General features: G+C 63.7%; 1 protein-coding gene across 1 annotated transcript; it reads left to right on the top strand.

Annotated features, from left to right (window-relative positions):
* Positions 1–847: 847 nt before the first annotated feature.
* On the top strand, positions 848–20020 carry RNF212 (ring finger protein 212). Its single transcript, XM_036296154.1, has 13 exons — positions 848–956; positions 1346–1407; positions 6332–6406; positions 8086–8142; positions 9158–9216; positions 10950–11002; positions 11122–11175; positions 12173–12216; positions 12892–12952; positions 14567–14639; positions 17631–17811; positions 18944–19054; positions 19898–20020. The coding sequence occupies exons 1-13, from the start codon at positions 848–850 to the stop codon at positions 20018–20020; spliced, it is 1062 nt and encodes a 353-aa protein (XP_036152047.1).
* Positions 20021–25832: the final 5812 nt, after the last annotated feature.

The following is a 25832-nucleotide window of genomic DNA, read 5'->3' as shown; positions in this document are numbered from 1 at the left end:
CTCAGGGGTCACAGCCACATCTCAGGGGACACAGCCCCGTCCCAGGGGTCACAGCCACATCTCAGGGGTCACAGCCCCGTCCCAGGGGTCACAGCCCCAGTAGGACCGGCCCACGCTGGGCGCAGAGTCAGCCTGAACCCCCGCTTCTCTGGACTCCCCAGGAGGCACCACCTTCCTCACAGCAGCCGCCGCCCAGGCCCTCCGGACGGATGACCAGCCCCGGGCCCGCAGGCCAGGCGCGGCTCCCACCTGCTTCCTGTTCCCGCCGCAGCGCGGGGAGCAGCCCAGCCCCGGCCAGGCCCCAGGTGCGGGAGCGTAGGCGGCCCGCGGCGCACCAGCCCTCAGGCCCCGCCCCCTCCTCCGCCCCCAGCGCCCCGTCCCCAGCACCCTTCCCGAACCTCCGGACACCCCGTGTGCCCGCCCTGCACCCACACTGACGGAGAGACGGCAGATGCGGGACCCTGGTGCCCCCCGCCGGGCCGCGCCCTGTCCCGCAGTCGCAGTCGCGCCTCACCTGACCCTGCGGCCGTGCTGACGACGACTTTGCTGTGGCCGGGCCTGCGACCCGCTGCCCTCAGACGTCCCGGGGCGGCAGCGGCAGCGGCGGGAGGAGGCGCCAGTCCTCCGAGCTGGTTGCGCCCTCGGAAGTGCGGCCGGAGCGGCAGACGGCGCCTCACGCTGCCTTCGCGCGCCTGTCAGGTCGGCTTCGCTCTGGGTTTTGGCGGGAGCGCCGGGCGCTGGTGCGCATGCGCGGGGGTGCGCTCCGTCTGCGTCTGCGCAGGTGCGGGGCTGCGGCCGCAGGCGCACTTCCGGGCAGCCCTGGGCCTCGGCGCCTCGCGGGTGGCGCATGGCCGGCTGGGTGTTCTGTAACGGCTGCTTCCAGCCGCCCGGCCGCGCCTCGCACTTCAGCCTCACCAGCTGCGGCCACGTGTACTGCGACGGCTGCCTGAGCAGAGGTGGGCGCGGCCGGGGGGGGGGGGGGGATGGGCCTGGGGGCGGGGGGAGGGGGATGGGCCTGGGGGTGGAGGATGGGGGCGGGATGCCGGGACCGTCCTCCGGCTGCTGTGCAGGGAAAGGGCTGTGTCCTGCCCCGAGCGGGGAGTGGGCGCTGGGGGCGCCGGACCTGGGGCAGAGGCCGGGGGAGCAGTGGGTCCCTTTAGGGGCGCTGTTTGGGGGTGTCTTTGGGAAACGGGAAGGAGGGGGACTGTTGGTTGTAGAAATCCTTTCAGCCCCCCCATGTGAAGGTGAGGAAATGGAGGCGGGCCGTGTGCTTGGAGCAGCGTTACCCCGAAAGCTGTGCTCGCCCCGCCGCCCCGGTCACACCGCATTCGCTCTTCTCTCGCAGGTAAGGAGGGCGAGTGCCTCATCTGCAAAGTGCCCTGCCGAGCAGTCTTCCTCTCAAAACACGTAAGTGGAAACCCGTAGCCCGTGTCTGAATACTGATCGCCGCGTTCCCTTACAGGTGAGGTTCCACCTGCAGTCGTTCGTGGTGTCTGAGCGCTCCGTGCCTGTTGTCGGGTGACCGAGCAGGCCTCCGGAATCTCAGAGCACAGCTAGGGTCCGGCCGGGACCTCCTGCAGCCTTCTGGGCTGCCGGGGCTGCCTGCGCTTCGCCGTGCGATGCTCCTGGGAATGGGGATGTGTGGAATAGATCCCTTCGGTGCAATGCCAGCGTGCTCCGTGCTGAGAGCAGGGGTTCTCAGCCTTGGCTGCACCTTGGAGTCACCTGGGAATCTTTTTAAAATCCTGATTTCTGCGCCTCATCCTCCGGAAGTTCTGTTTCTTTGTTACTCATGTTGTGGCCCCACCCCATAACAAAGAAAAAGAACTTCCGGAGGACGAGGCCCGGAAATCAGGATTTTAAAAAGATTCCCAGGTGACTCTAATGTGCAGCCAAGGTTGAGAACCACTGGCTTAGAGTGTCAGCCCACACACCAGAGGGTTGTAGGTTCAAGTCCCAGTCAAGGGCACATGTCTGGGTTGCAGGTTCGATTCCCGCCCCGGTCGGGACATGTGCCGGAGGCAACCAATCGCTCTCTCTCCCTCCCCCCCCTTCCACTCTCTCTAAAAATCAATAGAAAAGGTACCTCGGGTGAGGAGTAACAACAAAAAGAAGGTGGGGGAGTTTGGTTTTTCACAGCTGTCATATCTACTTAAGAGGATTGGAGGAAAGTAGGTATTGCTGTTGCAGTAGGCTTAAAATAATGCCTTTTGTTCTCTTTGTAAAATACATGAATTTAACTTGTTTGCTTTAAATTTAGTTACAAATAATTGTCCTCTTTACACCTAAGCTCCAAGATGTGTATTTGATCTGATGTTTTAATCTATAACAATTGCTTTTTTTCTGATTACAAATGTAAAACAAAGTTACATATTATGCAAATGATACAAAAGATCATAGTGGAGGAGGTGGAAGCCCTCAGATACTGTTGCCCAAAGACAGCAGCCAGGAGTGGAGCGCCTGGTCTGTGGGTGCTATTCGGATTTATTCTTACAGAAATGGTGTTTTCTCAAGTGACATATTTTGGGCACTCCCACACTCTTTAAAGGTGACTGCGTAGCCTTTTAAATGTTTTTATTGATTTTCTTTTTTTCTTTTTTTTGTAGAGAGAGAGAGAGAGGAAGGGAGAGAGATAGAGAGAAACATAAATGGGAGAGAAACATCGATAGGCTGCCTCCTACACGCCCCCTTCTGGGGACTGAGCCCGAAACCCAGGCATGTGCCCTGACGGGGAATCGGGGACTCGAACTAGTGACCTCCTGGTTCTTGTGTTAATGCTCAACCACTGAGCACACCAGTCAAGCATGATGGATTCTTGTCTATGAACTTACAGCTCTGGTCTTGCTAAGTTCACCTGGTAACTGTGTTGGCTCAGCTGTGGGTGTTTCCAGGCTCCACAGTCGCGCCGTCTCTGTTTGTTTCGTGCCTTCTGTGTTTCTCTCCCCTGCCTCGGCCTGCACTCCGTACCGTGTGGAGTATGGACGGCAGGGGCCATCTCTCGTGGAGGGTTTCTCCCCTGATTTCAGGGTCGTGGCAGTGTTTCCGTGAAGTACTGTGTGCGGTGTGGGTTTTTTGCTATGGCTTTTTATCATGAATGGTGTTGAACTTTACCCAATGGCTTTTCTGTCACTGTTAAGCTTATCATTGTTTTTTCTACTTTATTTTGTCAATGTGGTGAGTTGCATTTATTTTTAGAGCTTTAAACCCACACTAGCTCCCAGGAACAGATCCGACCTGGTGCGAGGCAGCCTAGTGCGCGTGTCTAGATGAGCTAGACGCCGTGCAGCTGTGTCCACGTGGGAGCTGCGTGTGGTCCTCTCTCTCCCAGGCCCTTCTCAGGCCTCGGTGCATGGGCAGTGGGGAGGGGGGCATGAAAGCAGCTGGGGCCTCCCATCCTCTCCTCTCGTAAAATGTGGTGGGATTCACAGGTGAAGTTGTCGGAACCTGGAAGGGATTTGGTGAGGAGGTTTCAACCAGGGACTTAGTTTCTATGTTAGACACTCAGTGCCTACCTCCGTCAGGTCGACCTAAGGGAGCTGTATTCACAGGAGGGGGTGCCCTTTCCTCGAGGTTGGGTGTCCTGTCACCAACACGTGTGCAGTCCTCGGTGCTCTCAGCGTCCGGAAGGCCTGTGGTGATGCACGTTTCTTCACTTTAATGGTGGTTATTGTGCCTTCTCTCCTTTTCTTGAACAGTCTTGTCAGTGTTTATTGACCTTTATTCGTATTTTCAAAGAACTAATTCTTGGTTGTGTTTCTTTATTGTACACCTGTTCTCTGGTGAGTTCTCCTTGCCATTTTGTCTCCTCTTTCCTCTTTGCTTTCATTTGCTCTTTAAGATGGAAGCTCACATCAGCTCCCCACCTTGTCTTCCTCCTGTTTACATCCCAGGCCGCACCCCACTCTGTGCTCATCCTTGCCTGAGCAGAACAATTCAAGTCTCTTCTCAATTATTCCTGCGACCCATGTGTATGTGGTTAATTTAGAAATATTTGGGGATTTTAGTTATCATTTCTACTAATTTTCATTGACGTATAATGCCGAAAGTGCACAAATGAAAAGTGCGTAGCTCAGCGAATTCTGCCCGATCTGAGAGTGACTCGCACTGGTCTGGGACACCCTGTGCGGTTGCCCTTAAAGTCGGACAGGCTCCCATCCTTCCTGGGCGGGGCCTGGACGCTTTGACTCCGCTTCCTCCTTCCCTCCGATTCCTAGTGCTGCCCGAGGCGTGCACCTTATTCTCTCCCAGAGACGTAAGCCCACAGACATCGCTGCCCGGATCCCACCGCCGCCCAGGTTCCCACAGTCCCACTTCCTCCCGCTCACCGTTCCCAGCCTCCCTGACGCCCCCGAAGGTCACTTTCCACCCCTGGGAATTCCTTTGTCAGGTCCTGCATTGAGGCCTGTGGTGACAGCTCTCCAGAGGGACTAGACCTGCCTGCATTGTGATGCATATTGCGCTCGTTAGGCTGCTTTCCTGGACATGAATGCTTCCTGTGTCTTGGATCACATGGCTCCGTTCGCTGTGGCTTTTCACGGTCTGGCTGTCCTGTGGTATCCGGCTGAGCTTCAGGGAGACCCCAAAGCCTGTGCAGAGGCTGTTATCAGAGTGGAGGCCTCAGCCTCTGCTCCCTACACCCGGTCCCACTCAGGCTCCTGTCCACCCAGGGAAGCCACACCTGCCTGTCCACTGGGGTCCCTGTCCACGTAGAGTGAAGCCACACCCGCCTGTCCACTCGGGTCCCTGTCCACATAGAGTGAAGCCACACCTGCCTGTCCACGCGGGTCCCTGTCCACATAGAGTGAAGCCACACCTGCCTGCCCACGCGGGTCCCTGTCCACATAGAGTGAAGCCACACCTGCCTGCCCACGCGGGTCCCTGTCCACATAGAGTGAAGCCACACCTGCCTGTCCACGTGGGTCCCTGTCCACATAGAGTGAAGCCACACCTGCCTGTCCACGCGGGTCCCTGTCCACATAGAGTGAAGCCACACCTGCCTGCCCACGCGGGTCCCTGTCCACATAGAGTGAAGCCACACCTGCCTGTCCACGCGGGTCCCTGTCCACATAGAGTGAAGCCACACCTGCCTGTCCACTCGGGTCCCTGTCCACATAGAGTGAAGCCACACCTGCCTGTCCACACGGGTCCCTGTCCACATAGACTGAAGCCATACCTGCCTGTCCACACGGGTCCCTGTCCACATAGAGTGAAGCCACACCTGCCTGTCCACAGGTGTCTTCCCTGTGTGATAACCTGTGTGTCACTTGCTCTCCACTCCTGAGCACAGGCCGCCACGCTCTGTTGGGCGCTCCCTGTTTCCTGTGGCTATGGGTGCCGGGGCTGTGGGTGCCAGGCTGTGGGAAGGCATGCTTCTGCTTCTGTGACCCGGGACCAGGCCCTGAGGTGTGGGGCGAGGCCAGGGTGGCAGGTTGAGTTGGTGTCGAGCAGGACTTGTGGGCACCTGGAGCCCCTGCCCCGCCTGTGGCCCACCTGCCTGTGACTTGCAGGGGTCGAGTCCAGGGACCCAGCTGTCCAGACACCCTGTGTGGCCCCTCCCTCCAAGGTCTGGGGCGGCTCAGGCCAGGCACTGCCTTCCAAGGACATCTTCTAGCTTCTGCCGCCCATCAGGTGTCCTCCCTGCACTTAGTTTTACCTCATTTCGGTGGGACCTGGGGAGCACAGTGAGCGTCAGTGGAGGGACTCAGATTCTGTTCTGATGCCCGTGCCATGCTGACGGTTCCGAAGCCAGGACCAGGCTGCCGAGGGACTGCTCGCCTGTATCTTCTGGGTCTGCTGTCCTTACCCGGTGGCTGTGTTTGTCCCCGTCTGTCCCTGCTCAGGGCGTCCTCCCACGCCTATGCCCTCGATGGCTGTCACTGTTGGCCCACTGTGGGTGCCGAGGAGGAGGGGGCAAGGAGGAGGCAGGCCTGACTCGGTGGAGTGGGCAGCATCACTTCTGAACCCACTTTTCCTTGAGTTCTTCATGTTTGCTTCTTAAAGGACTGACTGATAGGAGGCTCACCAGCACTCCCTCCCTGACGTAGTGTTTCCTCTGAGCTCAGCTTCCCCTTTGGCCCTTTACCCTTCGAGGCCTGGGTTCCTCCTGACAGAGAGGGGCCTGTGGCCCAGAGGGTGCCACCAGCTGCCAGGCACGCTGCCCTCACCCCACAGCCCCGGGCAGCCAGGAGGTGGGTGCCCGTGCCTGCTGGCGACAGCGAGGGAAGCACTGGTCCTGCGGGTCCCGAGGTTCATCTGGGTCTCCAGTTTGCCTCTGCATCACGCCCTGAGCGTGTGCCAGGCAGCGAGCGGAAATGGTGTCTTTCTCTTCCAGACGGACCCAGGGGTCCAGGCGCTCTTCATGGGCATAGACGGCCTGTGCAGGAAGTATTCCAAGGAGACCTCCCAGGTGCGTGGGCCTTCTCCTGGGGCACGCGAGCCTGTCGCCGTGGGAACCCACTTCCTGATGACCCAGGGCTGATGATCTTGCCCTGGAGAGCAGACCCCAGGGGCTCGGGGCGGGGGGGGGGGGGGTGCTCCCTGCCCCTGTGCCGTCTTCCCTGCAGGGATGCCATTCGCTCTGCTCCGTGTTCCTGCCCTGCTGCTGTGGGGGTGACGTGTCCTGTGGTCGGGACGCCCAGCTGATCTCAGGCGTCTGGGTCAGGGGGTGTGGCTGCAGTGTTTGACCCTGAGCCCTCTTGGCTCCAGGTGCACTCCCCAGCCCAGCTCTGAGGTCGCGAGTCGGTGCCCTCCCTGGGTCCGATGCCAGTCTGACCTCCTGGTCCACCAGGCTGTCCAGGGAGCTGTCCGTAGAGCAGCCCTCTCTGCCAGCCCATCCGGCCCCCCTTCTGATAACAGTGCTGCCCCCACCCCCGCTGTTGGCACCTCCCACCTGCCCCTCCCTGGAGAGGCCTAGCAGCAGGCTGAGGGACCACACTGGCCTGGCCGTTCTCGGCCGTTGGCTTGTTCTCTTGGAAACATGTCAGCCACCAGGACGGCCCTGCTCTGGAGGCTGCTCTTGGGCTCAGGGCCCGCTGTCTCAGGGCTGTGCCCCTCCACCCTGCAGGCTCCCCGGGGGCCTGATGCCCCAGGACACGGCATGGGCACAAGGCAACAGCCAAGCAGGGACATGGGCTGATTTCGTTGCACATTCCCAGGGGGCCTCTTGGGCCAGGTCCCCGGGACCTGGAAGCTGCCGTGTTGGTGAGCTGGGGGAGTCCTCACCATAGCGCTCGACCCACAGGCGGCCCTGAGCCGAGAGCAGTCGTGCTGGGACCCGCAGAGCCTGGGGCAGCCTCCGGAGGAGGCAGGGTGCCTGTCCTCCATCTCAGGCCCCACACCCGGCCCAGGTGCAGAGAGGCGTGGAGGCAGCTGGCTGCCGAGTGGCCTCCCTCCAGGCCTCTGGCATCGCCTGTCCCAGTGCCTCGCTCGCTGTCTACCTCAGCATGTTGGGCTTACCGTTATTTTACTATAATGAATACTTTAAGTTTCTCTCAGTATTAATTCCTAGTGGGGAAACAACGACAGGGAAAACCCACATAAGCAGAGCTTTTAGGGGTCCTCAGTAACTTTAAGGGGAGCCTGGGACCTGCCCTGCATCCATCAACCCGCTCCACCCTCGAGGTGCCGGAGCCGGAGGGCTTTCTCGTTCTGTCTGATACCGTCCCTGACGTGAAACAGTGCTTCCCTCCCTGGGTCAGCGCGGCTCGTAGCTCTGGGGCCAACTCCAGACCGCGTGCAAGGGGGCTCCTGAACGGAAGTGCCCCTGGGAACCCAGCCCCTGTCACAGCTCTCGGGAGCGCGGCTTGTCCCGCCCACCTAGCCCTCTCCACACACAAGTCACAGGGGCGGGGCGGGGCGGGGGGGGGGGGGCCAGGTCTAGAGAGAGACGGTGCCCTGTGTGCTCCTGCCCTCAGTGGGGCATGCTCCTCTGTGTGAGCGTGCCCACTGTGTTCTGAGTGCACGGTGGGGTGACCAAGGTCGCGAAGACGCAGGCAGCTCCGGGTCAGGCAGGCAGCAGGGTGTGTCTGGGGAATGCACAGCGTGGCCATGTGCCACTGCAGCAGCTGACCTGTGTCATCTCCCCAGATTTCAGAATTTCAAGAAAAACACAGAAAGAGGCTGTTAGCCTTCTACAGAGAAAAGGTAAACCCCATCTCAACTTCATGTGACCCTGTGACCCGACCCCACATCTCAGGGTGGAGGGTCAGGAGGTGGGCATCCGTTCCGTGGACCCTCAGCCCATTGCACAGTTCCCATCCGCCACCGCGATGCTCAGGGCCAGAGGTCACTGGGCCAGTTGTATCCCGGGGCCACTCCTGGCCCGTGGTGCCCCCCTTCACCGGCACTTTTCATAAGCCGACTCTGATGAGCTCTGACTGGTCCTTCCACGGGAGCGACAGCATCCTCCTCCCTGATTGGTGAGCTGAGTGAGCAAGGAAGCTCCAGGGAAGGAAGCTCCACTCAGGGCGGCTGGGGCTGGCTCGGGTCAGGCCTCCTGGAGGGACAGGGACGGAGGCGCAGAGAGGAGAGCGCGCAGCAGCCGGCAGAGGGCAAAGGGGCCAGGTCAGCTTTCTGTGCTGGGGCCACGCCACGGCACACACCCCATGGCCGCCGCCTCACCTGGCTGCCTCCTCACCTGGCCGGGAGTGATGTTTGGGCCTCAGAGCAGCTTAGACAGTTCTCTATTCATTCATCCCGTTGTGTTTTTAAAAAACACCATCGAAGGTTAGGGAGTAAGTAGGGTGAGGGCCTGGCTTTGAAGCCACAGACCCTGTGGCCACCCCCTGGAGTGTGGAAGCTGCCTGGTGTCCATCCTGTGGCCGTGACCTCTCTGTGTGCGACAGGGAAGGTGTGAGGCGCCGCTGCCCTGGGCCTGGCCCGCGCGTGCTTGGTGTCTCCTGCCGTCTGCCCTCCTTACTTGCCCCAGGCCAGGCCTGCGGTGGGTCTGCCCAGAGGGGACGTGTTGCCACCCATCCCCGGCCCCTGTGGGTAGTGTCCGCACCTGGCCACAGCCCCGTCTGCCCCTGCACGCTGCCCCAGGCCCAGGCAGCTCCCTCCTGACTCGTGTGCTGCCTCTGGCGTAAAAATGGAGGGTCCGCGTGTCTGTGCACTGTCACTCGGCCTCAGCCTGGTCACCGAGTCACTGTGTTGTGTGCAGATCGCCAGGCTGGAGGAGGCCCTCAGGAAGGCGATGCTGCGGGTGGAGCAGCTGCAAAGGTAGGTCTGCACCACGCCCCCCCCCACTGCACCCCAGACCCCTGAGCCCAGCCAGGCGTCCGCTCGCTGCCTCCCAGGCCGCGGCCCTAACAAGGGGCCCTATTCCCCAGAAGCTGTCAGGGCAGAGGTGCGCTGGGCCGTCTGGGGAAGGAGAGGAGAGAAGATACAGCAAAGAGGAGTGGTTTCCCAGGGGGCGTCCTGTCCTGTGACTCCCAGGCCACGGGAGGGGCTGGGGAGCAGAGCCAGCGGCCCAGCTGGAGAGGGGCAGCCCCTCCACCTCCGGGGCGGCCGCAGCCCGGGCCTTTTCCCAGGAATGGCGGTCATGGGAGATGAGCACAGGCTGCCGTCTCTGCACGGTCCACACGGTCAGGGAAGGCGGTGCTGTGGGACGCGGCTGAATACTCAGAAGCCCAGTGTGGTGAGACACGTTCATGTGAAGGCCAGGGCGCCGAGGTCCTGAGGGGCTGCTGTCTGGCCGGCTGTGTGTGCAGGTGCCCGGTGCACTATGGCTGGGCTGCAGCAGGAGCTGGGCACGCGGGTCCCGCTCGGCCTCGGCCCACCCGCCACCATCACAGGCTGCTTTCCGAGGTGCACCCCAGCCCTTGCTGGGAACAGAGATGCTGCCAGAGGGGTGGGCAGCAGCACGGGCGGCTCTGTGGCCTGAGCCTGACAGGCCCCCTGGGGCGCGGCTCCGAGTGAGACCCAGGTGCAGAGGGCCCTTCTATTCGTCGCCCTTTGTATAACCTGCTTTCTCTCTGTTCAATCATCTCGTCATTCTGGAAAGTTCCAGCTATGGCCCGCTGAGTCCCCCGCAGGCTGGCCCTCCTAGCGAGGCCCCCTGCCACCTACGAGTGTCCTTCAGGCTCCAGTCCTTCTGCTTCCACCTCTCCCTCAAGCTTATTTCACTGCTCCGTTCAGCCTTCTAGAACAGTGATTCTCAACCTTCCTAACGCCGCGACCCTTTAATACAGCTCCTCATGTTGTGACCCAACCATAAAATTATTTTCGTTGCTACTTCATAACTGTAATGTTGCTCCTGTTATGAATCGTAATGTAAGTATCGGATATGCAGGATGTATTTTCATTGTTACACATTGAACATCATTAAAGCAAAGTGATTAATCACAAAAACAATATATAATTATATATGTGTTTTCCGATGGTCTTAGGCGACCCCCAAAGGGGTCGCGACCCACAGGTTGAGAACCGCTGGTCTAGAACATTCTGTCACCGTGACCGGGCCTTGCTTATTTCTGTGCCTGCCGGGCAGTCTATTTCCTGCCCTGAAACCCTTGCGAGGCCAGGCCTGCCTCCTCCTCGGCTTCCGCTCGTGCAGGTCCTCCAGGTGATGTGGTCGGTGCACGCCAGTGTGGCCTGGTTTTCCCGCAGGGTGGGCCCACACACCCCGCCTGCCGGCTCCCTCACCCATGTCCACACTCCCTCGCAGGCATCCTGGGGGCAGGGGTCCCTGCCCTGGTTTCTGTCCCCCGTGGCCTGGAGAGACAGCCTCCCACGTGCCCAGTTTTAGGGTCGTTGGGAAGCGGGAAGTGCTGCAGAGGCGCTGATGGGCCCAGCCCTGCCGCTGTGTGCCAGCCTCAGGGCCTCCTGCCAGGCACACTCCTCAGGGCCTCTGGGATAAAAGTGAGCGCTAGGCCGGCGAGGGGGGCTCAGCCCTGCCCTCTGGTTGGAAATAAGTCCTCATGGTTTATAATTCCCTCTCCCCACCTGTTTAGTATGAGACCGTCCCAACCCACAGCCTTCAGCGCGCTAAGAAGTCCAGTTTCAAGTAAGTGGTGGCCTGCTGCGCGGCGAGTCAAGGACGTGCCAGGGCAGAGCCCAGGGCAGGCAGAGCCGAGGGCAGGCGCGCCCTCACCCTGTGGTGTTTTGTCACAGCTCCTTCTGCAGAGCCCTGCGGACAGCTGCTCCGGCCTCCCGGCTCCTCCGCCTCCTCCGAGAGGTGTGTGTGCAGGGCTGGGGGAGCGGGGGCCCATGGGCCACACTCAGGAGCTGCAGCTCCTTCTTTGCCACCCACGCCCCTCCTGCCACCCTCCCCCCCTCCAGGTTCCCACGTTCTGATGCCCAACACAGGCCCCAGGAGCTCACCCCGCAGCAGCTCTTACTCATCGCCAGGGCCTGGGGGCTGGCCCATCCCAGTCCTGTCCCTGTGGCCTGGCGGCTGGTGGAGGAGTGGTCATGTGACTCGGGTGGGACTCTCTCCCAGGACAGCTCAGAAACAAATCTGGCACAGGGGACAGGACGAGAGGTGGTGACCCCTTGGGGACCCTACCCAGCCCTGGCAGCCGGTCCCTGGAGAGCATCCCTCTTCCACCTGTTCTTCCTTGAAATGCCGCGAGCTGGGTCCACACGCAGCACCGGAGGCCCTGGCAGCGTCCGCCCGCACTGCCTGTCCCTGTGTCCCAAGGGCAGTGGGCCTGGCACTGAGCGCGCAGCCAGAAAGTGACTCAGCGATTGGTTCCCTCCTTCTCTTCCTCCCTCCTTCCCTTTCCCCCCTCCCTCCCTCCCGGCCCTTTCCTCCTGTGGGGAAGCCCAAGTGATGCTCTCCGTCAGCCTAGAGCAGTAAGTGAAGGAGCCGCCCTAGGAGCACTGATGGTGTGCAGTGAGCCCAGCCGTGAGCAGCACCTAAAGCAAATGAGATGCTGCAACCCCAGGGCGCTGGCAGGACCTGGAGGAGCAGAGACACAGCGGAGGAGGCCACCTGCACTTGCGATGCCCTAGGCCGGCCACACAGGGCCTCCCCAGAGCGCGGCAGGCCCTCCCTCCGTGTGTGGGGCTGGGTTTGGTCTGACAGACAAGTGGCAGACAAGAGCTAAGAGGGAGGTGACTGATGGGGCCCAGTGTGAGCAAGGAAGACGGAGCCGGACATCCTGGCGCAGCGTGCATGTGTCAGTCGCTCCAAGTCTCAGGCCAGTGACTGTCTGGCTGTCGGTTTACAGAGTGGAGCCCATGGAGGTCGACCTCACGCCCTCCCCCCTGAGAAGGGTGAGTAGTCTGTTCCCCTGTGTGTCGTGTTTCCTGCATGTTCAGGGCCTCCTGCTTCTCAGCGCTAACGGCCGTGGCCGCTCCTTCCCGGCCGTGGCCGCTCCTTCCTGACCGTGCCGCTGTAGGAGGCAGGGCCACGCTGGCATGGGACATGTGGTGGGCTGCTGCCATGCTCCGCCTCCACCTGGGCAAGTGGTGGGAACGGGGATGAGTGAATCCAGGATCCCCTGACAACCTATTGGTGAGGAGGTGGGTCAGCTTCACCAGGAGAGAAACATGGGTGACACTGGCATGTGCCTGGCTGGGAGCCAGCCCAGCATGCGGGCCCTGCCAGGGCAGTACCAGGCCCTGTCATCAACACCTGGGTTTCCAGGTGACGGTTTTGCACCGAAAATGAGGATTTACTCAGGATTTTAAAATGTCTAGTGTCAGCTAAAACTGTCTGCTTTTTCTCTGTTCCAAAATTCTTAGAAGCACCTAGCGAATTCCTTGTCCACTCACTGCTGTGGGGGCCAGGAGCACAGTGGGGGCCAGTGGGACACCCTGTCTCCCAGGGCTACATCCCAGCAGACTGGGCACGGCAGGCTGGCGAGGGGCTGTGTTCTCAGGGCGGAGGGGCTCTCATTACCCATGAAAACAGTGATGTTACCCACTGTTCCCTTTTCCCGTCCTTAGCCCGAGCCAGCCGGCCCCACCAGAGTCTCCCTGATCAGTCCTCCCCAGGACGGACGCATGGGTGAGTCCCTCCCTCACCCGGACCTTGAGGGATGTGCCCGCCTTCAGCCGTCTCCCCTCCCCCCGCTTCACAGCATCCCGGGCGCCTGTTCAGCCGGGACTCAGCCTCGCCTGGTGGCGCAGGGAGACGAGGCTCCCACGCTCCCGGTGCTGACCCTCCCTAGATGCCAGGTGTTTCAAGGCAGGTCTGTCTACGTCGCATCAAATAGCCTTGCTTCCTGCGAGGAAACCTCAGCCCGAGGCTAGGGGGGCCCTGGAGCGGCAGCACTCTGGCCAGGCTCTGCTGGGCTGAGGCCCCAAGGCGGCCTGCTCAAGAGGTTTCGCCTCCGTGAGCCCCCAGCAGACCCTGTGCCCATGGCTCAGCCTGAACCCGCAGAGCCCCGATGGAGAGCCTGACGTCGGGGCAACCAGAAGGCCTGGGCCCACCTGGCCTCAGAGCCCTGCTCTCGAGACCCAGACAGTTGTTGACCTGTCGAGGCCTCGAGTTCCTCATCGCTGTTGACCACGGTCACCCCATGGATCCCTGTGAGCGTGAATAAGAGGTGCTTGCCGGACCCCATTACTGAGCATGTGCCATTCTGCCTGAGCGTGAAACCGGGATTTGTGTAGTCGGCTGGGGCGGCCGGCAGATCAGGAGACGACACCCATGCGGGCCAGCGGGCAGGCAGGTTCCGCAGGGCCAGCCAACCAGGTTTGGCCCTGGCAGGCAGTGTGGGGGTGCGGGGGCTACCCCTCGGGTCAGCCCTACCTCAGGGATTAGGGCAGAGTGGGTTGCCAGATGGAGGAGGTGACCCGAGCACAGGCAAACCTCTGACCCATGCGATTTAGCCTGCCCAGTGAGGGGCAGTGTGTCTGGGATTCGCAAGGCCCCGGGGAGTCCAACCATCTGAAAATACAGAAAATAAAAACGGGATTAACAGAACCTCCTGGGACGGTTTGCTTCGCTGGTTCTCAGCTGTTCTGCGGGGTCTGCAAGTCACTAGGGCAGCATCCCCTACGGTCCACGCAGCCCAGGCCACTTAGTGCTGTCCCACCTCAGGACGGGCTCTGCAGCTGTGAAAGGACACGGGGAGCCTCCCCTGCCCACTCTCTTCCTTCTCACTCTGCCTTTTGTCCGTGACCGTTCTCCACAGCAGGCAGCCAGGGGCTCAGTGTTCACCAGCACTTCCACGCGTGCCCTCTGGCCTCACTAAACACACAGCGGGCCTTTGCATCCAAAATGCTTCTCATCAGCCTAGACATGCGGGCTCAGGGGAGATGGCCCTGGTCGGCTCCGCTGACCCACCCTCAGAGCCCAGAGCTTCTGGGAGCAGTGACAGGAGTGAGTGTGGGGGCGAGTGCTGAGCGCCTCGGGCCCCGGTGTCACAGGCAGAGGCCAGCACGCAGCCCACAGCCCGTCCTGAGCAGGCCTGTGGCCTTCACGCGGCTGCTCAGGAGGGTGGTGGCAATGCTCTCGGTGCACAGGGGGTGACGGCTGAGTGGGAAGGGGTGTGTCGGGCGCAGTGGGAGGCATGGGTGGGACAGTAGGTGTGTCTTCTTCCTGAAGCAGCGCTGTGTTCACCCATCCCCCCCCCCCCCCACCCCCCACCCCCCACCCCCCCCCCACCCCCCGCAGGCAGCGTCTCCCGCCTAGGCCCTCAGCAGCTCAGCCTGACGCCAGGTCGCACCAGCGGGTTCCAGACGCTCAGGTGGGTCCCGGGCGCTCAGCTGGGTCCCGGCAGCTCCTGCAGGACAGGGATGGTCAAGGCGGGGAGAGTGAGGAAGGAGGTCTCGCTGTTTGCTCTGGGTCGTGCTATGCAGACCACTTTATGGTTTGCTTTTTTGAAGTTAAAATGCAACTCACACCGTTCCAATTCCCAGGCGCCCGCGGGGCTGCAGCATCGCGTCTCAGGGTTCACAGGCGGGCCGGGAGCCGATGGCACATCTGTGTCCCCAACAGCTGCTGACAGAAGCAGGAGCTGGTTTGGCCCATGGGCTACCATTTGCCGACCCCTGAACAGACCATAACCCATGACCCAGCCCATTGCCTTAGACATGGGCCCGCATCTGCACAGGCTCTGCTTGGGCCTGGAGGTCAGGCAGGGGCCCCTCACCCCTCCTAGAGCCCCTGATGGCTCCCCATGCCAAAGGCCACGTCCACACTTGGCCACCTGCCACCGTCCAGCCGTGGCCTTCGCATCCTCCCCAGGCCAGAGCCACACTTGTGCCCACGGCCCTGGTGCATGAGGCAACCCCACCCGCTGCCTGACCACAGCTCCCACGCAGGACTGTGCCAGCCCCTCACCCCGCCCACTGCCTGGGACCCGGCCCCTCACCCCGCCCACTGCCTGGGACCCGGCCCCTCACCCCGCCCACTGCCTGGGACCCGGCCCCTCACCCCGCCCACTGCTGAGGACTGGCCCTCCCGCAGGTGCCTGTGATGTGACTCCTGGATTTTGTGGGCACCAGCACAGAGGACAGCAGTGGGAGGGCCCGCTGAGAGCAGGCACCCGGCCCTGGCAAGGGGCAGCCCCCACACATCAGAGGCTGCCTGCCGGGCACTGCGTGTGCCGCTGTTCCAGTGCCATTGCCCAAGCACAGTGCGCGACCTCCTCCTGGGCACTGGGAACGTGTTTTAATCAGCATGTGGCCTTTAAAACTAAAAAGCATCGTGCTGCCAAAGTCCTTGAAGCGCTGGTGATTGTGTTTGTGACCTTGCTCCTAGGATCCCACCTGTGCTGATGCCCGGCCTGGGGGCATCCCAAAACCTCGGCCTCCAGGCGGCTGGCAGAGCGGGAGGAGGGGGCTCGGCCCCGGAACCCAGGCCGCCCATCAGCATCTCCGGGCTCCTGCAGAGGCAGCAGTCAGGCAAGGACCGCGGCCTCCCTTGGAGAGCGTGTGACCAGCGTGTCGTGTGTGGCAGCACGTGTTCCCAGGTTGTGTCTGAGCTTTCCCTTGGTGCCTCGAGGCTGGTGGTGCTCACACGGTGTCACTGGGCTGTGCTCCACAGGGTCTGCCAGCCTTGGCTTCCCGCCCAGGAGGTGACCTCCTGCCGTGCCCACCGCACTCCAGCCACCCTCCCCGCGCTCACCGCACGCTCACGTGAGGCAGTGGGTGGATTGTCCATTTCTCCTCAATGCAGCGCTCCGGCAATGCCATTAAATAAAGCGTTTTTCTGGTTCTCTGGGCCTTGAAACTACCTTCCTGGCGCCAGGTGCTCCTACACCATGGGTGCCTCGAGCAGCGCCTCCGGGAGGCTTTCTGATCAAGTGCAGAGCCGGGAGGCGGGGCCGCAGTCTGAGGAGCCCTGACAGAGCCTGCACTGACCCACACGCAGGCCTGGCCAGCAGCTCAGGCCGGCCCTGTGCCTGGTGCCTGTCGTCTGTGACGTCCTGTCACGTGTGCCTGTGACTCAGCATGACGCTGTTCCCGACCGGGCAGGTGGCACTGATGCTCAAGCTTGGCTGGGGATAGCGTGCTCCCTCTCGCCCACCAGCTGGGCCACATGGGAGGAAAGAGGCTTGTGGGTTCCTTGTAATCCTCTACGTCATCAGCTCTGTGTGTGCGCTGTATCACCTGGACCTGCGCCTCACGGAGGAGGGGCACATGGGCAGGTAGCACTCGATCGCAGGTGACGCCCCGTCACACAGCCTGGGGAGCCCTCAACAGCGGGAGCCCTGGCGCACGGCACGGATGGCTGTCCCAGCAGCGAGTACACAGTGTGGGGGACGCCCGCCACCCAGTGACTTCAGGGGGCACATGTTCCAAGTGGGTTCCAGTCCCAGGAATGTCCACATGTTGTGAATGCCTGCTGGGAGGGTGACAGCCTCCCCACGGGCTCGGGGTTCACAGGGCGAGGGTGCCCGCCCAGCCTCACGCCAACTGGGCTACCCTCGTCCTGCTCAGCGGCCGGTGCCAGGGCCACGGTGAGGGTGAGGGCCAAGGACAGTGGGCCTGGACAGGCAGGGCAGCCCCTCCCTGGCCGTCTCCGACCTCAGTTCCTCCTCTGCAGCCTCCCACCACGTGTCCCCCACGAGAACTGGGGCGGCGTCTGACACAGCCGTGTATAGCTGCCGCCAAGGCCCCGCCTGGGCTCTGTCCTCCCCACAGCCTCTGTGCAGCCGAGTCGGCGGCTTCTGAGCTCAGCTCCACGTTTGCCCATCTCGTCTGCCCGCCGGGCGAGGCCTCCCCAGGACACGGGACGCCCTGGTCGCCACCACGCCAGCCGCCAGCAGAGTGGGGCCTGGGGACAAAAAATGTGCCCCCGAGTTCCCCACGTGCCTTACTTGTATCTCCCAGAACCGCCTGTCGTGTGAGCGTCTTATTTGCAGAGATGCACCCCACTCTGGGGAAATGGGGCTCTCACCCCAGCAGCCTCTGCTCCTTCGCGATGCTGTTAACGTGTTCATGTGGGACATGGCAACATGGAGTCTGAGGGAGCTGGTGGGGCCACGGCACCCCAGGCCTCTTCCTGGTGGCCACAGGCATGTCTCAATTGGGTCCTGCAGGACCTCCGTGAGGCTCCGCCCCATCCAGGGCACCAGGGGTGCTGGCCCAGCTGCAGTGGGAGGAAACGCAACGCTGAGCCTGCAGACAGCGGGAGGAAACGAACACTGAACGGTGCCGTGCTTAACGTGGAGTTCAGCCCCACGAGTAGAGACGGCCGCCAGACGGGCCCGTCCCCTTCGCCGCTGTTACAGCTGTGTGGGCGCCCCCGGGCGCCTGGATGTCCCCGTGGAGTGGGCTCAGTGGACACGCAGCCCCAGGAACAGCACGGGTGTCAGTGGCCCAGGAAATGTCATGCTGAGTGACCTGGCGGAGCCTCAGGAGGGGCCTCGGGACTGTTGCCTGTCCGTTCAAGGGGCGAACCTCCGACACAGGGTGCGAGGTGGGGAGACACTGGCCGCAGACCACCCCGCGCCGTCTGTCCTGGTCTGTATGACAACTTCTGTCCAGATGTGCCCACTGGTGTATCCGTGTCCTACACCCGATCCGTGCGCCAGCACCTGCTGCGTGGGTGACCGCACCTCCTGTCCTGGTTTTCATGGTTTCTCATCTTGTTTTAATTACAAGGTGACACCTCTTCCTTCAAGCCCAGGGCCGAGCCAGTGGGGGGCAGTCCACTCACACTAGCGCCTCAGGCCCCAGAGACGGCCCAGCCTGGGGGCAGGGCCCCCACCCAGGACCCAGGACCCTCTTCCCAAAGCCCCTCTCCCCCAAGACTCCTCTTCTGCTGCCTTCCCACCAGCCATCCCCCTCAGGAACACCCGCGCCCAGGACCCCCATCCAGGGCCCCGCCCAGGCCACACTGTCGTCTTTGGCTGCTCAGCACCTTCCGGGCCAGATCTCACCTTTCAGACCCGCTTGTGGTCGGGCCACTTGGGTTTAATGAGAACGGGTCCACGTGTGAGCCAGTATCTGCCAGCGTGGTTGTGAGCTCCTCCCGTGGCTCCCGTGGCCCAAGTGGGAGTGAGCAAGTCCTACTTAGTGCCCCCTCCTCAGGGAGCACATTGCCGCACCCCCTCCCAGCACCTACAATGACAGACTCAGCACCCCAAAGCCTGCCCCAGACACTGGAAAACCGGGTAGGGCAGGGGGGTGGTGGCCAGGTTAGGGCACAGAGCCCTGGGAGTGGGGCTCAGCCTGGAGATGAGCGGATATCAGGGGTCTGGAGCAGGTAGGGAGTCCAGGGGTCCCGGGATAATGGGGTTCCAGGGCTGATGCAAAGTGGGGCTGGGGGCTGCCCGAGGATGGGTCTGATCCGAGACACTCGGCAGGCACGTCTGGGTCCTGCAGCCGCCACGGAGCCCCCCAGGAGCACCTGGGCCACAGCCCCCCGTCCTCCCCGTCCCCCCCGGGAGCACAGCCCTCTCTGGCGCAATCACAGAGGCCCTTTCACCCTCCGCCGTGACTCGAGGGAGGCTGTGAATGAGTGTCTTTCAGGCCGGGAGGAAATTCCTAAAATTCTTCGTGGGCAGTGCTGGGCTGCACACCGATTCTCTGTTGCACTCAGGGCCGTGCAGCCGCACTCTGGCGGTGGAGCAGGGGGCGCAAGCCCTCAGACCCGGTCCTCCTGAGGGAGCTCGCGGACGCCAGCAGCCTGGTGCCCCAAGTGACCCACCAGGTCTGCCCTTGAGGTCCCTGCCACCATCCATGCAAGTCAGGAGAGGCCACCACCACAGACGCGCTCCATGCCTGGGGCCCACACTCACCCTGCGAGGGCACGTGGCCTACACGTGGGAGCGCCCGCTGCCTGAGCCCCGGCACCAGGTCTGCTCAGGTTCACCTGTCGGCCTCGTCTTCACGTTCCGTGGAAGGAACCTCACCCACAGAAACGCCAAGTGGGGTGGGGGCTGAGGCCCTGCATCCCAGCTGACAGCTGGCCGCCACGCACACGCGTTTGCACACTCACGCATGCAAATGCACACATGCACACACATGCTTGCCCGCATTTTCTGAACCACGACCACGGACACCAGCCTGTTTCAAGGGCAGTGGCTCCGTGGTTCTCATTCCGGCTTCCTCTGGCATTTCCGTGTGGCAGTCGCCCGTCACAGACACGGGGCCTGGCTGTGTCCTCAGAGGAGGCGTGTGGGCGGGTGGGGCCTCACGTGCCTGGTGGGGGCACCAGGGAGCCCAGGGCTTCCCCATGGAAGAGACGTCTCTGCAGACGGTGTGGTGGGGGCGCAGCTTGTAGCTGGTGTCAGGACCTTCGGGAAGCCCGTAAATCCACCTTCAGGAAATGTCTCCTCCCCGGCCGGCAGAGGCCTCAGCACCCACTTTCCCAGCCGCCCCATTGAGCCCCTGCAGGGGGTGGGCGGACTCAGGAGGGCGACCGACATATGTCATCACGAGCCAGCATGCGGGAGGAGCCCACCCCACTGGGGGTGGCAAACGCAGCCTCCTGGCTGCGTCAGGGAAACTGAGGCCCAGAGCCATGCCCAGCCCCCCTCCCTGTTGCCCTCAGGGTCCAGATGTGGCACGGGACGTGGCGGCCTCTCCCTGCCCCTCTGGACACACTCCAGCCACGTGCACCACACGTGAACGGGCCCCGGGCGAGGACCCTCCTGCGTCCACGGAGCCTGGGTGACCCCGGCAGGCGGAGCCACCGCGGGTCCCGTGCAGACCTTGTGGATACTCGTCCGCTTCACTCCGTGCACTTTCGCTGCCTCTGGTTTCTGCGCTTTTAAATCTGGGCCTAAATTTGAAGGAAGAATGATTCGCCTCAGGACTTCCCTGAGCCAAAACCCCCGGCGACTAATTGGGAGCCGGCGGAGCGCGAGCCGGTGTCCTGGGCTGGGGTTTGCTCTCTCTGCGGGGCCCAGCCTGGAGCCCAGCCCGTGCTGGCGGGCAGCGCAGACCGGGGCCCATCTCCCTGGCGCCCAAGGCACACGGAGCATCACCCACCTGCGCCTGGGTTCTTTCCTGGCGCATGCTGTGGGGCTGGGGTCACCGTGGGGCCCCTCTGGTGTCCCCACCTCAGGAGAGAGGATAGCTGGGCCACCGTGGCTTCTAGAATTCTCCACAGGGTCACCCTTCACAAGGACATTCGACAAGACCGCGTGTCAGAGGAGGAGCCCCACACACACACCCAGGGCTACAGGGCAGCTCGGCCGGCTGAGGATCGGGCCAGCGCCCAGCCTTCTGGACCATCTCCAGCTCCTGCCGTGAGAAACCTCCCGGGAGCTGGTCCCAGAGTCGCCCAGGGCTGGGGCACCCCTGGCAGGCGGGGCGGGGGCCAGGGCACAGGCTGGAACCGCCGCCTCCTCGTCCTACACGGCAGCCAGCTTCCAAGTGCGAAGAGCTCGGATCCGGTCCTTGGAAGCATTTCCAGATGTTTTTGGCATCGGAAGGAGCCTTCCGTGGACCCGGGAACACACCCGGGCGGGCGGGCGGGGGTCCCGCAGACCCCGTGGGCACTTTTGTCATCTGCATGTCAGCGCGCGGCACCAGGAATGTTCGCTGTTTCCAAAGAAAACAGGCCGGCCGGGCGCCTGGCGTGGGGGACACGGGGATCAGGGCCCCTCCCCGAGGACGCCTGCCTGGGCCCAGCATGCCCACCCCCAGCCAACAGGACCTCAGTCCTCCCCAGAGGCCTGACCTGAGTGTGGGCAGGTGAGAAACACGCTGACTCCCACTGTGTACACGCATGCTCGGGCACACATGTGCACTCAGCACGCATGCACACCACACACACACAGCAGCTCCAGGCGACTGCCTCATGCAGCCACGGCCGCCCTGAGACCCGCACCACCTGGGCTGGCCCCCTGCGGGCCGGGCCCCGTCCAGGCAGGACGTCCAGCGGTGACGAGTGGACAACGTGCCCACAGGACTCAGAGCAGCAGCTGGAGGCAGGGGCTCCCTAGCCTTGGGGTTGGGGTGCAGCCTCTGTGGCCTGCGGGGAGCGGAGGGAGCTGGGAAGCCTGCCCACCACTGGTCAGGTGATGACCACCCGGGAGGGAGGACCCTCCGGGACAGCTGCCTCCGACTCGGCCACTCAGCCTCCGTTCTCGCCTCCCTGGCCCGCCTGCCGCTCCAGCTGGCGGCGTCGCGGCAGCAGCGGCCACTTCATTTGGTGAGCCCCTCAGGAAGCTGGTGTATTTGCGATGTTAAAAGCTCAGCCAACATTCAAAACGGGGCTGTTTTTCCAGTGGAAACTGTAACGTGAGCCCAGAGCGTTCTCACTCACTCGCAGACACCCCGACGCCCCCTCTGCAGTGAGGCCGGCGCCGGCTCCGTGGCCACGCCAGGCTGCTCCCCGCGTTGCCAGCGCGGTCCCGACCACGGTGCCTGCCCCTCCAGGCCCCCGGCTCAGGCCCGGAAACCCACCCCCACCCCCAAACACACTGGACCCGGCCGGGAACAGGGCCGGCTGCAGACCTCGGTGCAGGATGGCAAAGCTAAGCACTGTCTGGACCCAGAGGGGCACCAGGGCCAGGGGGAGGCGCCCACAGCGCCCAAGGCTTTGGCACAAACCCCGAGTGGCGCCTGGACCCAGCCTCAGCCAGACCCAGCCTTTCACTCAAGGCCCCAGCTGGCCAGCGTGGCACACGCGAGGCCTGCCCATAGGCAACCTGGTTTCAGCCCAGCCAGGCTGCCGTCCTGGCCCCTCGGGGAGCCCAGTGCCTGGGCACATGCCTTGTGCTCCAAGGGTGCCCTCAAGCCATGACCCCTGACCCCGGGGCACCAGGCATTGGAACTGAGAGCCAGAGTGGCTGTTGTGCGGCTTCCAGGGCCCCCAGGCCCGACTGTGGTCCTCCCACCGGGGCCAGGACCCGGACAGCCCGGCTGGCTCGCGGGCCACTACCTGTCCCTGGGAAGAGCCGTGTCTCCAGCCCGCTTCAGCTTAGGCAGCAAAATATGAGACGACAGTTATGGACTTTGCAACCCAGAGCTTCCGGAAGACAGGCCCCACACTTTGCAGGGGTTTAGGGGTGAAGCAGATGAACAGTGGTCCCTTGAGACTTCACAGCCAGCACTGGGCAGACATAGAGGTTCCCTGGGATCCCCCCCTCCTCCCGCGGCTGAGATCTTTCTTGATCCCCGGGGGCCACCCTCCCCGGCACCAAAGGCGAGGGCGGACTCAGCCTGCTGTCCTTGACCCCTCTCCGGAGGTCTGTTCCCACTGCCCATGCTGAGCCCCAGGCCCCCGAGGCAAATGTGTCCCGGAGGACAGACACCGGGGCCTGGCACACCCAGCATCTCGGGCTGCTCCCTGGGGCGCCGGGTGCCGAAGGCCACAGGAAGTCAGCCCCGCCCCGGGGCCCCGTTGCCGCAGCCCAGGTGCTATCTGCAGAGCCGGCAGCCGGCCTCCCCTAGGCCTCCGGGGGACTGTCGGGGCCGGTGGTGGCAGGAGGCAGGGCCCCCGCCCTGTGGTCTGCGTGGCTGAGAAACCATCCAGGGGTTTGCTATGGTCTGAGGCCTGAGTTGGGGCCAGGGTCAAGGGCAGTGAAAGCTGGTGGGGAGTCCAGCAGACCCAGCAGTTGGGGGAGTCAGGGAGAGACCAGGTGGGCCAGGAGCACCCCAAAACCAGAGGTGAGCCCCCTCCCGGGCGTGGGGGCCTTCCCAGGCCAAGGCTCCGGCCTCCCGGCAGCAGCTGGCACCACGACCAAGGCCTCGGGCTGCCCCTGTGAGTGATGGTGGGCACAGCGGTTACACCCCCACACCCGCCCTCCTGCAGGCAGGCACCCAGGGCCCCACGCTGGCTGGGTCCCCCGGCTGAGTCCAGACCTCAGTGATGTGGTGACAGCCCACCCGTCCTGAGACAGACCCCTGCCCCGGGGCCTCCCACTTCCAGGTGGGCTTCGGGCCAGGCCAGCCACAGGGTCCAGCTCACAGGCCTGAGGTGAGGGTGACCCGCCCCCACTGCTCCTCCCTGGCACCCCAAGAGCTGCTGTGTCCCCTGTGGGGTGGGTGCCCGTCCCCAGGTGGCACCTGCAGGGCCCAGCCGGGCTGGTGGCAGGAGGCCTGCCTTGGTGGGATCTGCCAGCGAGGGGCAGGGTCAGGCCTGGGGGGGAAGGATCGAGGCAACAAAGGGACTTCAGGCATCACCCCTCAGGAGGCACAGGCTCAGGTGAGGCCGAGACTCACTGAGATGGAGACCTCACTCGGGGGGCCATCCCGGGGGACCCCAGGAGACCCGCGGGCAGCCTCCTGAACAGGCCCCAGGGGTCCTCAGTCCCACTGTGGGGGGATGTGGCACGAAGGGGAGGTGTGAAGGGGACAGAAGGGGTCTCAAGCCCCACACAGCCACATGCACCCACAGGTAGACGCACACGCATGCATACAGACATACGTGCACTCACGGGCACACAGCCATCAGTGGCCCTGGGTTGCCCCCCAAGACAGCAGCACCCTTCAGGCCCACGACCTCCTCGGCAGGTGAGGGACCAGTGTGGCTGCCTCGTCCCGTCTGCCGGGCTCTGGGGAGCAGCAAGGAGTAGGGTGGGCCTGGGCCAGCCTGCCCCACCCCCACTCCTTCAGTCTGGGGCCGGGGTGTCAGGGAGAGAGCAGGGGGTATGGGTGGGAGGCAGGGGCCTCCTCTGATGGGAGCAGGGTCTGCCCAGGACCTGCCCTCTGCCTGCTCACGGTGGCCCTCCCAGTCGCCCAAGCAGTCTCACGGGTGGGGGAGGGGGTGCGCCTGGTGGGGCTGCTGGAGGTGAAGGGGGGAGACCTGGGAAGTGGTCATGGGCTTCCAGGCCCCACCCATGGAGACCTGCCTCGCCCAGGAGGGTGCCCAGAGTGCTGGCCTGGGACTTGGGTGCAGCCTGCCCCTCCCAGAAGCCCCGCTGCTGGGCTGGGCCCTGGCGTCCACGGGCCCTGGCGCGAGGTCTGCGGTGGGTGAGGCTGCTGGCTGGCGCCCCCCCCCCCCCATTTCCTCTTGGCCTGCAGGCTCCCGGCGGCCGCAGGAACAAAGGGTGGATTGTGCCCCGCTCTGGGCCTGCTCCCCGCCCGGCGCTGCCCCTGACGGGCCCCGTGGGCGATGTTTGTGTTTGCAGCCAAGCAAGGCTCCTCTGGCCAACCTGTGAGGCCCCGTGAGCACCAGCCGGGGGCACGGACACCGGCCTGAGCCTGGGGCCTGTCCGGCCAAGCGTCCTGCCTTCTCCCCAGCGCCCCCACGAGCGGCCCCCACGCCCGGAGGCGGGGCCTGCCAGCACCTTCCCCTGTGCCTCACGTCCTGTCGCCAGCCGGGCCCCGCCCCCCGTGTCCTGTCTGTCCATCCAGCCCCGTCCCCAAGCCTCTGGGTGCCCCGTGCTCAGGGTGGCTTTTGCAGGAGGGCAGGATGGAGGCGGAGGGGCCACAGCTCCCCCACCACCTGGCACCACAACCCCACATCCTGGTCCCACCACCCCTTCTCCCACCAACATTTAGTGAGCACCACTGTGTACAGGAATGGGCGCAGAGCCCAGCCCTCCTGAGCCCACGGCCAGAGGACAGACGCCCAAGCCAAGCGCCATCCCATTTCCCAGTGGGCCCAGCGTCCGGTCTGCAGCCCCACACTCGGACCCCAGCCCCCGGACACTTGGACCCTCGGACCCAGACGTGCCCCCAGGCCGGCCAGCGGGCAGCTCGGCTCACGCCCTGGTGACGCCGGCCCTTCACCAGGGGAACCTGAGGGCTGGGCTCCGGGCAGGCGGAGTGGGGGTGCCGTCCTCACAGAATCGGGTGCAGGCTCAGCCCGGCAGAGTCCTGGGCAGGGATCCCAGCACAGCCCTGTGTACCCCTCTGGTGAAGGTGCGGGGGGTGGGGGGCTCTCCTGGCTGCTCCATCCCTGCTGTGGGTTCGGCTCCGTGACCGTCAAAGAGGCTTTGTGGCCGCCAAGGGAGCGGGAGCGATTGTCTTGGAGGGGATCCAGGAATGAACCGTGGAGGGCGGCTTTGGGGGGAAAAGTGGGGAAAATAGAGGGAAAAGCTGTGGAAGGAGAAGGAATTTGCCTGTGAGGCCTGGAGCCACCTTTCCCCGGGTCTGGGGCCAGGCTGAGGTCCAGGCAGGCCTGGGGCCACTCCGTACCCTCTGGGGCCAGGCCTGGGCTCGCCTCCTACCACGCAGTCACCATGGGCCTCTCTTCCAGCCACTGAAGAGGAGACTGGGGGTCAGAGTGGTTGGGTGGCTGTGGGGCCCCTGAGGCCTCGGCTGTGAGCACTGAGGTGGGAGGTGCTGCCCAGCCTGCAGAGTGGGGTGAGAGCGGGATCAGGGTCCTGCTTCCTGCAACCCAGGGCCGGGAGGGCTGAGTGGTGACCCAGAGGGGCACCGTGGGCGCTGACTGCTGCACTTTGCATACCAGATGCTGGGCCTCTGGGCCGTCCTCGTGGGAGCTGGAGTGACACCCATCTCAGAGGAGGCTGGGGGAGGTGGGGTGTCTGGGGGCAGAGGCCGTGCCACCCTGAGCTGACTGCCCCTTG

This window comes from Myotis myotis, unplaced genomic scaffold (assembly GCF_014108235.1).
Source record: "Myotis myotis isolate mMyoMyo1 unplaced genomic scaffold, mMyoMyo1.p scaffold_m19_p_1, whole genome shotgun sequence".
NCBI lineage: Eukaryota > Metazoa > Chordata > Mammalia > Chiroptera > Vespertilionidae > Myotis > Myotis myotis.
Note: the sequence above shows the minus strand (reverse complement) of the source record. Positions and strands in the feature narration are given on the sequence as shown.